This window comes from Dendrobates tinctorius, unplaced genomic scaffold, assembly GCF_039654945.1.
Source record: "Dendrobates tinctorius isolate UK_male_01 unplaced genomic scaffold, ASM3965494v1 ptg000223l, whole genome shotgun sequence".
NCBI lineage: Eukaryota > Metazoa > Chordata > Amphibia > Anura > Dendrobatidae > Dendrobates > Dendrobates tinctorius.
Window position 1 is genome coordinate 12,582,574 of NW_027361890.1, and position 14,995 is coordinate 12,597,568.

General features: G+C 42.2%; 1 protein-coding gene across 5 annotated transcripts in view; it reads right to left on the reverse strand.

Moving 5' to 3' along the window:
* Positions 1-14,995, reverse strand: part of ARHGAP40 (Rho GTPase activating protein 40) — a 195,717-nt gene that overhangs the window by 23,561 nt on the left and 157,161 nt on the right. For all 5 annotated transcript variants that reach the window (XM_073555344.1, XM_073555345.1, XM_073555343.1 and 2 more), the window contains 3 exons: positions 12,526-12,691; positions 12,258-12,349; positions 4,171-4,248 (listed from right to left, as the gene is read on the reverse strand). In XM_073555344.1, coding sequence (XP_073411445.1) covers positions 4,171-4,248; positions 12,258-12,349; positions 12,526-12,691 — 336 coding nt within the window. The remainder of the gene's footprint in view (positions 1-4,170; positions 4,249-12,257; positions 12,350-12,525; positions 12,692-14,995) is intronic.

Consider the following 14,995-nt stretch of genomic DNA (forward strand, 5'->3'; position numbering starts at 1 on the left):
TTAGGAAGACTTCTGGTGGTCCCAAACTTCTTTTATTTAAGGATTAAGGAGGCTACTGTGCTCTTAGGAACCTTGAGTACTGCAGAAATTCTTTTGTAACCTTGGCCAGATGTGTGCCTTGCCACAATTCTGAGCGCCTTTACCAGTTCCTTTGACCTCAGACAGGTGTGTGCCTTTCCAAATCAAGTCCTATCAGTTTAATTAAAAACAGCTGGACTCCAATGGAGTAGAACAATCTCAAGGAGGATCACAAGGGAATGGACAGCATGCGACTTAAATATGAGTGTCTGGGCAAAGGGTCTGAATACTTATGAAAATGTGATATTTCGGTATTTCTTTTTTAGCAAATTTGCAAAAATTTCTACATTTCTGTTTTTTTTTTCAGTCAAAATGGGTGCAGAGTGTACATTAACGAGAAAAAAATGAACTTTTTTTAAATAACCAAATGGCTGCAATGAAACAAAGAGTGAAAAATTTAAAAGGGGTCTGAATATTTTCCGTACCCACTGTATATACACACACACATAATAAAATATACACATATACACACACAAACATTCTCTATATATAAAAGTGAATGTATGTATGTGTGTGTTTCACCACCAATCACGAAGCATCTCTCATTTCACCAGAGCTGGTTAAAAGTAGCTGAGCTGTGATTGGTTGCTATGAGCAAGTTTTCCCACTTGACAACACCTCAGCAGACACAGACATGGTGGGAGAAATCTAGCTTCTTTGAGAACATAAGCTCCCAGCCATTGTCTGCCCCCCTGAAAGGAGCAGAGAGCACATGACAGAAATGAATCCCCCCCTCCCTGCCCATATCCCCATCACACATCCTCCATCCCATAGGCACATCTTCCCTCTTAAAGGGATCATTAGTATGGAAGTCAGAGCAAATCCATCCAGGGCTTTGGTTTTGACCCCAGGCCTCTCTTAAAAAGGAATCCCTGGTATGGAAGTTAGGACAGTTCCACTCAGCTCTGTGATTCTGACCCCAGGGTCTCTTAAAAGGTTCATTGGTATGGAAGTTAGGGCAAATCCACTCCTCGCTTTGGTACTGACCCCAGGGCCTTCTTAAAGGGATCCCCGGTATGGAAGTGAGGGCAAATCCACTCTGCGCTTTGATTCTGACCCCAGGCCTTTCTTAAAGGGATCTCCGGTATGGAAGTTAGGGCAAATCCCTCAGTGCTCTGATTCTGACCCCAGGGTTCTATTAAAGGGATCATTGGTATGCAAGTCACAGCAAATCCACTCAGCGCTCTGGTTCTGATACCAGATATTAGGGGGAGTAGTCAGGTGGCTCTGGCTGATGGGATGATGTGGGATATTAGTGGTAGTAGTCCGGTAGCTTTGGCTGATGGGATGATGTGGAATATTAGGGGTAGTAGTCCGGTGTCTCTGGCTGACAGGACGATATGGGATATTAGGGGTAGTAGTCCGGTAGCTCTGGCTGATGGGATGATGTGGGATATTAGGGGGAGTAGTCTGGCATCTGACGGGATGATGTGGGATATATTAGGGGTAGTAGTCCGGTGGCTCTGGCTGACGGGATGATGTGGGATATTAGGGGTAGTAGTCCGGTGGCTCTCACGGGATAATGTGGGATATTAGGGGTAGTAGTCCGGTGTCTCTGGCTGACGGGACGATGTGGGATATTAGGGGTAGTAGTCCGGTGGCTCTGGCTGACAGGATGATGTGGGATATTATAGTGAATGTGGCTATGCGAAGTGGGCAGGGCTCTACTCTCAGCTATCTAATATATAAAGTATGTATGTATGTATGTATGTATGTATGTATGTATGTATGTAAGTATGTATGTATGTCCAGGATAGGCATCCGCACCGTCGCAGCTACAGCCACAAAATTTGGCACAGTCGCACGTCTGGACCCCGAGAGCATCCTAAGCTGTTGTGAGGCGAAATTTTAACCCCGCACGTTCAAATTTACCAAACAATTTTGCCCCTATCTACATACTGGGGAAAAAGTGTGTGCGTGTCACGCCCCGCCCCTCATTATGATGTCATAATGGTTGCCATGGCGACGCTGATGTCATTATAGATTGCAAGCCCCGCCGCTCATTATGATGTCATAATGGTTGACTATGGGATGGAGGATGTGTGATGGGTATATGGGCACTGGACTATGGGATGGCGGATATGTATGAAGGGTATGTGGGCATGGGACTATGGGATGGAGGATATGTATGATGGGTATATGGGCACGGGCCTATGGGATGGAGGATGTGTAATGGGTATATGGGCACAGAACTATGGGATGGCGGATATGTATATGGGCACGGGACTATGGGATGGAGGATGTGTGATGGGTATATGGGCACTGGACTATGGGATGGATGATATGTATGACGGGTATATGGGCACGGGACAATGGGATGGCGGATATGTATATGGGCACGGGACTATGGGATGGAGGATGTGTGATGGGTATATGGGCACTGGACTATGGGATGGATGATATGTATGACGGGTATATGGGCACGGGACAATGGGATGGCGGATATGTATATGGGCACGGGACTATGGGATGGAGGATATGTGTGATTGGTATATGGGCACTCGACTATGGGATGGCGAATATGTATGATGGGTATATGGTCATGGGACTATGGGATGGCGAATATGTATGATGGGTATATGGGCATGGGACTATGGGATGGAGAATATGTATGATGGTATATGGGCACAGGCCTATGGGATCGTGGATATGTATGATGGGTAAATGGGCATGGGACTATGGGATGGAGGATAATTATAGTTTGCTATAACTAACCACAGTTAGTTACTATGCCCGGGCAGCGCCGGGCTCTTCAGCTAGTGTGTGTGTATATATATATATATATATATATATATATATATATATATATATAATATTTACACACACACAATATAATTTGTTATAACTAACCGTAGTTAGTTACTATGCCCGGGCAGCGCCGTTCTCTTCAGCTATTATATATATAAATATATGAGGATCTGCTGATAATGGGAAAACAAAATGGCATAGTCTAATGCGATATTCACAACAAATGAGAGCAGAGCAGTGATAAAATTATTGGCGCTATAAAAAATAAAGATTTTTATTATTATCATCATTAAATTGATAGTCACTGAAATGGTCAACCAACTTCATGGAAGGCATTATGGGAACCTGAGGTGTAACAATAGAAGGGTTTAAACTTGACCACTGAATACAATCAAATTAGGCCGTTTCCTGAGCACTCAATTCAAGTGTATTCCGCGAGGCAAGAATCAGACTAGTCGGGCTCTGGCTGGGAATATGCATATCATGTACTTGGGGTCATATGAATGCCATTCTCAGCGCTGTCACCAGAGACACCCATTGATACAAAAGAGCCACCTTTTTTTGGTGAGCAGAGCCAAGTGAGCCAGAATGCCCAACACTACTAATCAAGAACTGCCAATTCACTTTTACCAAAAGTAATTCTACCCTTACTCAGAAATTCTCTCCCATCTGTTAAGTCTTCTGTGCCCTGCATCTACACTCCTGATTTCTCAACATACATTGACAAATATCAATACACATCAAACAATTGAATGAAACATCACATACAGAAAACGCAGCATTATAACGCATTACAGTCATAATACAATATTGAAGTGGTGTTTCTTCTTCTTACAGGTCCATTTTCCTTTTAAGAAGAGTTTTCTAACAGTACCCATGAACACCCACCCACCGCCTACTAAACTAAAGGTTCATAATCAGGTTTGCTAATGTGTCTGATAATTATGGTACATGAGTCTTCAGCCAGGAAAAAAATATCAGAAATCTAGATTAATTGAACATCATCTCAATCTCCGCTACAAAAGTAAATGAAAATAGTTCATACTTTTACACTCAGGGTGGTATGGCCAAGGGATTTAGGCCTACACCTCTGCCTCGGGTTTTAAGGTGCAGCCAGTTATTGCATTTGTCTACACAAATAGGATGCTTTTAATACAGTTGGTGAAAAACTGATTCCAGTGGACCTACCCACCATTTGCACTTTGCTGGAATAACACAGGCACCATACATGGAAGGGAACATTAAATTTAACAATTAAACTATGACACATACAATTATAGGCGCAAAAGCATACTGAGATGTAGTGACAACCTCGTGTACTAGAACATTAGAAAGATTCTTTACCTTCATTCGCGTCTGTGACCCGCAAATTCTTAAAATGCCCTGAAGCTCCAGACCATTCTTTTCTAGACAAGTCAGAATCTGCAAAACAAAATATAAAAACAAAATAGCTATATTCCATGCGATAACCATAGGTTATGATTAATACATACACCACAATATAGTTTTCTCTCAGAAAGGAAATGTAACATCAACTGTTCTTCACTGTCCTATTAAGGGAATAGAAGAATCCAGGATATCTATAAATAGAAATATAGTGAGGAAACACTTAGCTAACCTAAATGAATTCAAGTCTTCAGGTCCAGATGAATTACACCCCAGAGTACTGAAGGAGATAGCAGAAGAGATTTTTGAACCCCTCTCCATAATCTTTGAAAATTCTTGGAGAACAGGAGAAGTCCCAGAAGACTGGAGAAGAGCAAATGTTGTTCCTATCTTCAAAAAGGGAAGAAGGTGGACCCAAGCAACTATAGGCCAGTGAGTCCGACTTCTATACCAGGAAAGATCTTTGAACAAATTATTAAACAAAATGTATGTAAGTACCTGGATAAGAAAGAAGTGATTAAACAGAGTCAGCATGGGTTTGTAACTAATAAGTCATGTCAGACTAACTTAATTTCCTTCTATGACGGAATCACTGATTGGGTGGATCAGGGAAATGCTGTAGATATAGTATATCTTGACTTCAGTAAAGCATTTGACAAAGTGTCTCACACAATCCTTATTGAAAAAATGGCTAAGAATGGAATGGACAAGGCAACTGTTAGGTGGATTCATAACTGGCTTAGTGATCGGACCCAAAGAGTGGTTGTAAATGGCTGCACATCCAGTTGGAAGAATGTCTCAAGTGGGGTACCACAGGACTCTGTCCTGGGCCCTGTATTGTTCAACATCTTTATCAACGATTTAGATGAAGGAATTGAAGGTAAACTGATTAAATTTGCTGATGACACAAAGCGAGGAGGGATAGCTAATACTAGAGAAGAGAGGATTCAAAAAGATATAAATAAACTGGAGCAGTGGTCAGCAACTAACAGAATGGTTTTTAACAGGGAAAAATGTAAAGTACTACATCTAGGCAATAAAAATGAAAAAAGCATGTACAGAATGGGAGGAATAGGGCTAAGCAACAGCACATGTGAAAAAGACTTGGGTATACTAATAGATCACAGACTGAATATGAGTCAACAGTGTGATGCAGCAGCAAAAAAGGCAAATGCAATTCTAGGATGTATTAACAGAAGCATACAGTCTAGATCACGTGAAGCCATTATTTCCCTCTACTCCTCTTTGGTCAGACCTCATCTGGAATACTGTGTCCAGTTTTGGGCGCCACATTTTAAAAAAGACATCAACAAACTGGAGCAAGTTCAGAAAAGAGCGACCAGAATGGTGACCGGTCTGCAAACCCTGTCATATGAGGAAAGGTTACAGGATTTGGGAATGTTTAGCTTGCAGAAGAGAAGACTGAGAGGAGACTTAATAGCTGTCTACAAATATCTCAAGGGCTGTCACATTGTAGAAGGATCATCTTTATTCTCATTTGCACAAGGAAAGACTAGAAGCAATGGGATGAAACTGAATGGGAGGAGACACAGATTAGATATTAGAAAAAACTTTTTGACAGCTAAGAGTGATCAATGATTGGAACAGGCTGCCACTGGAGGTAGTGAGTTCTCCTTCAATAGAAGTCTTCAAACAAAGGCTGGACAGACATCTGTCTAGGATAATTTAGCGAATCCTGCTTTTGAGCAGGGGGTTGGACCAGATGGCCCAGGAGGTCCCTTCCGACTCTACGATTCTATGATATTGATCTACACTCTTAAAGATAAGGATAATCATGTATCAAAATTGTCTTTGAGAAAAAAGTAGTCTTTATTCGAACAGAAATCGATCAGATGTCCAAATATAATGATATACTGTATGTTGTATGCAATATTTTCTTTATAAAGGGGATCTGTCACCAAGTTTATGCTATGTAATCTGAAAGCAGCATGATGTAAGTGCAAAGATCCTGATACCAGCAAAGAGTCAATTGCTGATATACCTTCTGTCATTTTGATACAATCATAGTTTTATCTGCTGCACATCTATCAGCTCTCTAAATACTGAGATCTGATTCCACATACACACTACTGATTGGGTAATTAGGCTGAAAGCTGACAGTTTAACCCCTTAATGATGAGCCGATTTTGACCTTAATGACCAGGCCAAATTTTAAATTCTGACCACTGTCACTTTATGAGGTAACAACTCTGGAACGCTTCAACGCATCCCAGTGATTCTGAGAATGTTTTTTCATGACATATTGTACTTCATGATCGTGGTAAAATTTATTCGATATGACTTGCGTTTATTTGTGGAAAAAAAATGGAAATTTGGTGGAAATTTTGAAAATTTCACTTTTTTCAAACTTTTAATTCTTATGCCCTTAAATCAGAGAAAAATGTCACACAAAATAGTTAATAAAGAACATTTCCCACATGTTTACTTTACATCAGCACAATTTTCTTTTTTTTTTGGTTAGGAAGTTAGACGGTTTAAAAGTTGCCCAGCGAGTTATTTTTCTAACAAAATTTACAAACCCCCCTTTTGAAAGGCATAACCTCACATTTTAAGTGACTTTGAGGAGTCTCAATATGACTCAGCAGCATTCACCTATTTATGAGTAAATTCCCTGCCTATCCAGCCCTGTTAAACATTTTTCTGTACAAATGAGGTTTAAAAAAAAAAAAAAAAAAACATTTATATTGCTCCTATTTGCTATGCTAATGAGGGCTTTGACTAATCGATGGAACATTAGTTCTCCAGACTAGTCAGCCCTTTTTCCATATTATCACACCCATGTAGGAGTTATAACATAATTTGCACGAGCGGTATAACAACTTATGCAAATCTAGCACATGCGTACAGCTCATTTTGGCATAACTGCATTTCTGAAGCAGTGTTTATGCCCCCATATTGTCAGTCTAGTGTGCTGCCATTTGTGGAACGCCCCTGGGGGCATAGGGGCACTAGGCAAATGCCTAATTTGCCTGCCCCTAACGCCGGCCCTAGTCGCATAAAACAGTCACACAAGTTAACCCTACAGTGAAAACAGTAAAAAAAAAAATAAAGAAATGGGACAAAAACTTATGCTTTTCCATCATACCACAGAACAAAAAGTGGAATAAAACGTAAACAGAGAGAGAAATATAGCTAAAAATGATATCGCTAAAAAGAAAAAAAAAAATCATCTTGTCCCACAAAAATAAATCCACCACAAGGTGTCATCAGCGGAAAACTTAAGAAAAGAGTTATAGCTCTCAGAATACAGCGATGTAAAAATAAATCTTTTTTCTATAAAAGTTTTTATTGTGTAAAAATGCCAAAACACACAAAAAATATAAATGAGATATTGCTGTAATCTTACTAACCAGGAGAATAAAACTGCTTTATGAATTTTACCATACAATGAACGGCATAAAAACAACCCCAAAAAAATCAAATTCCTGAATTGCTGGTTTCTGGTTTCCTAAAGTTGGAATAGATAAGGATCAAAACACGTTGTGTGACCAAAAATGGTAACAATAAAAACGTCACTCATCCCGCAAAAATCATGCCTTCACATGACTGTTGGCCAAAATATGAAAAAATTCTAGCTCTCAAAATATCACGATACAAAAACTTGCTGTTGCAATAAAAAGCGGTTTAAGTGTGTGACAGCAGCCAAACATAAAAAAAACTATCAATCTAGTATAACTTTAATCGCACCGACTCCCAGAATAAAGTTGTCTAATCACTTATACGGAGCCAGGAATAGAGTAAAAATAAATAAAACTAATTCTTCACCAGCTGTTTATTTTTTCATTCTGCTTCCCAAAGATCGCAGTAAGGCTTAGCTCACATCTACTCTTCGCTCTGCACTGACCTTTACACCGGGGTTTCAGTGTAAATCTCTGAAATACGTGATTCAGATGGAACCCCCAGCAGAAGATTTCCTATAATGGGGCAGATGTAGTCACGGCAGACGCAGTCTGGCCTATGATCTGGTAGTGGCCATTATTTTAGGAGTGCATAAAAGTGGTCGGCCACAGTTTTGTGCACCTCTGAAAAGGAGACAGCTGAACAGAGGCCAGAGAGTACAGAATAACTGCTGCCTCATTACAGTATAGTGAATGGATCCCTCAGAATATTCTGGCTGAAATAGCTTTCAGGTCCTCGCGTCTCATACTTCCCTCATCACTTCCACCTCCAGCCTCAGACCCGGAAGTTTGCGCGCTGTGCTCACAGCCACCGCAGGAGGAGGAGCAGAGGTTGAGAGTTACAAGAGGTCTACAGCCGAAAACCCTCCCCACACACACCTTGCCCAAAGGTGCCAACTGAAGGGGGAATCCCTACCGGAGATGGGAGCAGCTCTCGGGGAGGAGAGGTAAGCCTGCTTAGTGCCCTGCTGCCCAGCTATTTTATTTTCTCCAGGTGTCTACTGCCAGTACAGCACACCTTCTGGATGACTTCTTCATCCCTAGTAGTGACAGGAAAGAACACTGAGGAAAGGATGTGGGAGGGGTTATTTAACCTTTTTGGTATTTCCTCTCCCTATTAGGAAAGGGATAACATCCTCAGTTGTGCTATCGTGGGGGGGTTACTAGAGAAAAATATATATTTTTACATTTTCTCAAATCAACGTAGTAAAATTCTATGAAGCACCTGTGAGTTCAAGGTGCTCACCACATGTCTAAATAAATTCCTTGAGAAGTTTAGTTTCCAAAATGGGTTTACAATGCTTAGGCACATCAGGGGCTCTGCAAATGTGACACTGCACACATCAGGGGCTCTGCAAATGTGACACGACACACGCTAATGATTCCAGCAAGTTGTGCGTTCAAAAACGGTGCTCCTTCACTTCCAAGCCCTGTCATACTCCCAAGCAGTGATTTTCCTCCACATATAGGGTATCGGCATACTCAGGAGAAATTGCACAACAAATTGTACTGTGCATTTTCTCATGTAAGTCCATGTGCACACGCTGCGGTTTTTGCTGCGTTTCTGCTGCAGTTTTGACCGCAGCAGAACTGCAGCAGTTCTGCAGCCAGTGTACAGTAGCATATTATCCTATGGGATTAACATTCTGCAGTGCACATGTTGCGGATTTTTACCTGCGGAAAAGCTGCGTTTTTTTTTCCGCAGCATGTCAATTGTTTCTGCGGATTCTGCTGCGGTTTGCCACCTATTCCATTGTCCAGGTGGCAAACCGCAGGGCAAAACCGCAGGCCAATCCGCAGGAAAAACCGCAGGTCATTTTACCTGCGGTTTTACCTGCGGTTCCGCAGATATGAATCCGCAGACGAATCTGCAGTGTGTGCACGTAGCCTTACCCTTATGAAAGTAAAAGGTTCAGGATAAAGTAAATTTTTTGTGAAAGAAAAGTAAACGATAATTTTTTCCTTCCACATTCTATTAATTCCTGTAAAGTATCTGAAGGGTTAATAAACTTCTTGAATGTGGTTTTGAGGACTTTGAGAGGTGTTAAAATGGTGTCACTTTTGGGTATTTCCTGTCATATATGCTTCCCAAAGTCACTTCAAATGTGATGTGGTCTCTAAAAAGTAGTTTTGTAAAATTTGTTGGCAAAACTAGATTGCTGATCAACTTTTAACCCTTCTAACTTCCTAGCAAAAAAATGATGTTTCAAAAATGGTGCTGATGTAAAGTAGACATGTGGGAAATGTTATTACTGCAATTTGCTGGCATAAAGAGATAAGGATTCCAGGGCCTTAACTGACGTGCATGGGAGAGGGGTATGCAATGAAGACAGGTGGCAGGGATTTCTTCCAGGCACCGCACGCCCCAGAGCCTGGAAGAAATCATTATCATAGAGAATCATAGAATCATAGAGTTGGAAGGGACCTCCTGGGCCATCTGGTCCAACCCCCTGATCAAAGCAGGATTCGCTAAATCATCCCAGTCAGATGTCTGTCCAGCCTCTGTTTGAAGACTTCCATTGAAGGAGAACTCACCACTTCTCATGGCAGCCTGTTCCACTCATTGATCACTCTGTCAAAAAGTTTTTTCTAATATCTAATCTGTGTCTCCTCCCATTCAGTTTCATCCCATTGCTTCTAGTCTTTCCTTGTGCAAATGAGAATAAAGTTGATCCTTCTACAATGTGATAGCCCTTTAGATATTTGTAGACAGCTATTAAGTCTCCTCTCAGTCTTCTCTTTTGCAAACTAAACATTCCCAAATCCTGCAACCTTTCCTCATAAGACAGGGTTTGCAGACCGGTCACCATTCTGGTCGCTCTTTTCTGAACTTGCTCCAGTTTGTTGATGTCTTTTTTAAAATGTGGTGCCCAAAACTGGACACAATATTCCAGATGAGGTCTGACCAAAGAGGAGTAGAGGGAAATAATGACTTCACGTGATCTAGACTGTATGCTTCTGTTAATACGTCCTAGAATTGCATTTGCCTTTTTTGCTGCTGCATCACACTGTTGACTCATATTCAGTCTGTGATCTATTAGTATACCCAAGTCTTTTTCACATGTGCTGTCACTTAGATTCCCAACAAATGTCTGGATAGTTGAAATCTCCCATGACAACTATGTCATATTTTTTGGAGAACTTGGCCATTTGATGCATAAAGAGTTCATCCATATCTTCAGCTTGCACAGGCGGCCTGTAGTAAATGCCTACAATGGTGTCCTTTCCATTGTTCTGTCCTTGTATTCTTACCCAAACAGTTTCCACAGAACTCCCAGTCACTGAAGCTTCAATCTCTGTTCAGATATACGCGTTTCTAACATACAATGCGACACCTCCTCCTCGTTTATTATCAAGTCTGTTTCTTGCAAATAAGTTGTATCCTTCTAGTCTTGTATTCCAATCATGCGTATTGTCCCACCAAGTTTCAGTGATTCCAATGACATCATATTTCTTCTCCTGCGTTAGTAGTTCCAATTCTCCGTGTTTGTTGCCCATGCTTTGTGCATTAGTATAGAAACATTTTAGTTTGTGATTGGTTTCTCTTTCTCCAATATTTTTATTAATTAGATTCTTTCGTCTTTGTTCTTCCTTTCCACTTCTAATAGCAGAGTTCTCAATAGCATTTGTCAGGTGTAAGGCTTTTTCTGGTCTTTTGCTTCCCTTCCCATGTTGTTCTAGTTTAAAGCTCTCCTTACAAGTGTAGCAAGGCGACTTCCAAATACATGCTTTCCAGTCTTCGTAAGGTGCACCCCATCTCTAGCAAGTAGTCCATCGTATAAGTAATTCACTCCGTGATCCAGAAATCCAAATCGTTGCTGACGGCACCATCGATGTAGCCAGTTGTTCACCTGCAGAATCTTATTCCACCTCCTTGTTCCATGGCCATCCACTGGGAATATAACATTTCTCAGCATCAAGACCATTAATATGAGGCATACAGGTAGGACTAGCCTAACATTTCTATTACCTAAATGCCCATAATAATAGGTTATATACACCCGCGGGGTGACAGATTCCCTTTAAGCCATCATACACAGAGAAAACAAGAGAGTGTGTATTCTTGTATCTAGGCTGTGTGGCTAAAGATCCAAATTAACTGAATTTGGTTCCTTTCACTTAGCAAAGTTGAATTTCCAAAGGACAAGCAGTAGAAGTGAGTGAATGTGCTCTGATAAGGTCTTATTCGAGCAGGCTCTTGTGCTAACAGAAGGTCTTTGGCATGCTAGAAAAATATGTCTGAGTCCCTGCGGCTGCATGTCTCGAGGCTGTTCAACAGCCACAACACTTGCGGGGATCGCCTGTCTGTTAGACAATTCCTGCATGTGTTGTGGCTGTGTAACAGCAGCAAGACATGCAGCCGCGGGGACTCAATCATTTTTCTAGCATGCCAAGACATTCTGTTAGCACCCGAGCATACTCGGATAACACCTTATCCAAGCACATTTGCTCATCATCAATAAGCAGCTCTGAGGTGCTAATTCAGGGGCAGACATATTGCAGGTGCACCCTGTTAAGTCACACAAAAGCCCAAGAGGTTAGAGGGCCACTTCCACTATAAGGTTCATAAAGGCAACTTCACAATTTTCATAAAAAAATCTTGAAATAACATAGCTCAGTCCTTACCGCCTGCATAATGAGTGGGACCTGTGTGTTGGTTAACAGTTTTCTATCTTGTTCCAGTAGAGAGGTGAGCGATACACCAAATAACCGACTCTCTAAAAGAGACAAGGCCTCACATTGTAAACTTTTGGAGGGGTACCAAAATTTCTCTATACACTGGTACTGAATGATTTAATGAAGATAATGTACAATGCTTCTAAGCGCCGTCACAATAGATGTACAATATAATGGAACTGATACACGTAAAATGGAAGTCCAGACAGATACTGACCTGTAGGCCTACGCTTGGACGCTTTATTCCTCTTTAGATCCAGTTCTAAAGCATCACAAAGTGCAGTCAGCTCAATGAGAGCAAATGCTGGCACTTGCTTCATGTCAAGAGAAGACAAGTCAGAAACCCGGGTGACACCAAGCCTTCCCTTTTGTATCTGAACACACTGTAGAAGAGTCAAAATAGAGTAAGAAACATGACCATAATGGTAAGAAAATCTCTATTACTAATGAAAAACCATTGGACACCATTAGTGGTAACTGACATGTCACTTTATTTTTAGAGTTCTCCACTTGATAAGGCAGTCGGCCTCAAAATGGGGGGATGGGGGGGTAGTGGCACCACCTCATATTGGTTAAATTGATATTTGTTTAGCAAAAAGAACATGGCACAATCCACATCTCCTGAAACATTTTTTTTAATGCATTTAATTTAGGAAACCACCATGGTTACTTACCGGTAGCCGTTTTTTCCGGAACCCATGACAGCACACCTGAGAGAGGGATCCGCCCTGTCAGGACAGGAACCTACTGAGATATAAGGGGCGGCACCTCTCCCCTGCTTCAGTTGGTTACAGGGCATTGAGAGGACTTCCTGGTTAGTTACATGTTAATCCAACACCACATCACACAAATACACCCTACTAACATGCACACCCATACGGTGAAAAAAAGGGGGGGAATATACGGGTGCTGTCATGGGTTCCGGAAAAACCAGCTACCGGTAAGTAACCATGGTGGTTTTCCCTTCACCCATGACAGCACTCCTGAGAGATTTTTGGAGACTTCGAAACACATTAGGGAGGGACCACCACTTGCAGCACCCTTCTTCCAAAGGTTAAGTCAGCAGAGGAGGATAGGTTTAATCTATAGTGTTTAAAGAAGGTTGAAGGAGAGGCCCAGGTAGCGGCCTTACAAATTTGTTCAATCAATACCTCTGCCTTTTCAGCCCAGGAGGTCCCCACGGCTCTGGTGGAATGAGCCTTGATGCAGTCAGGAATCGGAACACCACTAGATGAGTAGGCTACACTAATGGCCTCCCTAATCCATCAGGCAATAGTCCCTTTTGAAACCCCATAGCCTTTCCTGTCACCCTGAAAGGCCACGAACAGGGACTGGGACCTCCTCGACTGGCTAGTGACAGATATGTATTCTAGCAGGGCTCTCAACGTCCAATCTATGGAATTTTTCCTCCCCTGAATTCTTTGGATTATCGCAGAAGGATGGGAGGATAATCTCCTGACCTCGATGGAAATCTGATGCTACCTTAGGCAGATAAGCGAGGTCTGTTCTTAATATCACCCTGTCCTGAAACACTTGTGTATAGGGTGGATTTACCGAGAGAGCCTGCAAGTCGCTTACTCTATGGGCTGATGTAAGGGCCACTAAAATGATCATTTTTAGGGTCAGATATTTTATGGGTAGCTGATGTAAAGGCTCGTATGGTTCTTTTGTAAGGGCCTCTAGTACCAGGTTTAAATCCTACGGGGCAATTCTAGGTATTGGAATAGGAATAGACCTATGGCAGGATTTGATAAATCGGGATACCCATCTATTTGCTGCCAAGTTGCAGTTATAGAGCGCTCCTAGTGCCGATACCTGAACCTTCAGAGTGTTTACCGCTAACCCCAGCTACAACCCTGATTGTAAAAACTCCATAAGGGCACTAATCGGGGGTTCTTGTTCTAACGGCTTACCTAGGAACTGTAGGAATTTATTCCATGTTCTGCCGTAGATATTGGTTGTCACCGGTTTCCTACTCTTTAGCAGGGTGGCCACCAACCCGGGAGAGAACCCTCTATCCATTAAAAGCGACCTTTCAAATTCCACGCCATCAGATGGAATCCTTTGACCTGAGCATGGAATATTGGACCCTGAGCTAGTAGGTCTGGGATTTCTGGCAGAACCCATGGATCGAAGAGGGACATCATTCGCAGCAGAGCGAACCAGGGCCTTTTTGGCCAAAATGGAACTATTAGCAAAACCCCTCTGTTTGCCTGTTGTACTTGTTGGCAAAGAGGTCCATCACCGGTTTCCCCCAAAGTTGTGTTTTTTTTTGAAAAACGGACCGATTTAGTGCCCATTCTCCTTGCCTCAGAGTATTGCGGTTCAGGAAATCCGCCTCAATGTTTTCTGCCCCTTTTATGTGCAAGGCTGTTAAGGAGTGTAGGTGTTGCTCCGCTCTGCCAAGAATGTCGCCCGCTGCCTTCATTAGGGAGTGTGATCTTGTCCCCCCTTGGTGGTTAATGTACGCCACTGTTACTTTGTTGTCATGTTGTTGTCATCGCGACCCCTGAGTAGGGGCATGAAGTTGCTCAGGGCTTTGTTCACTGCCCACAGTTCTCTCAGGTTGGAAGATGCCCCCATTTCTTGAGGCCTCCAGGAACCCTGGGCTACATGACCCCTTAGGTGTGCCCCCCACCCCAAGGAGCTTGCGTCTGTCAGTATTACGTCGGACATCTGTCTGTCCC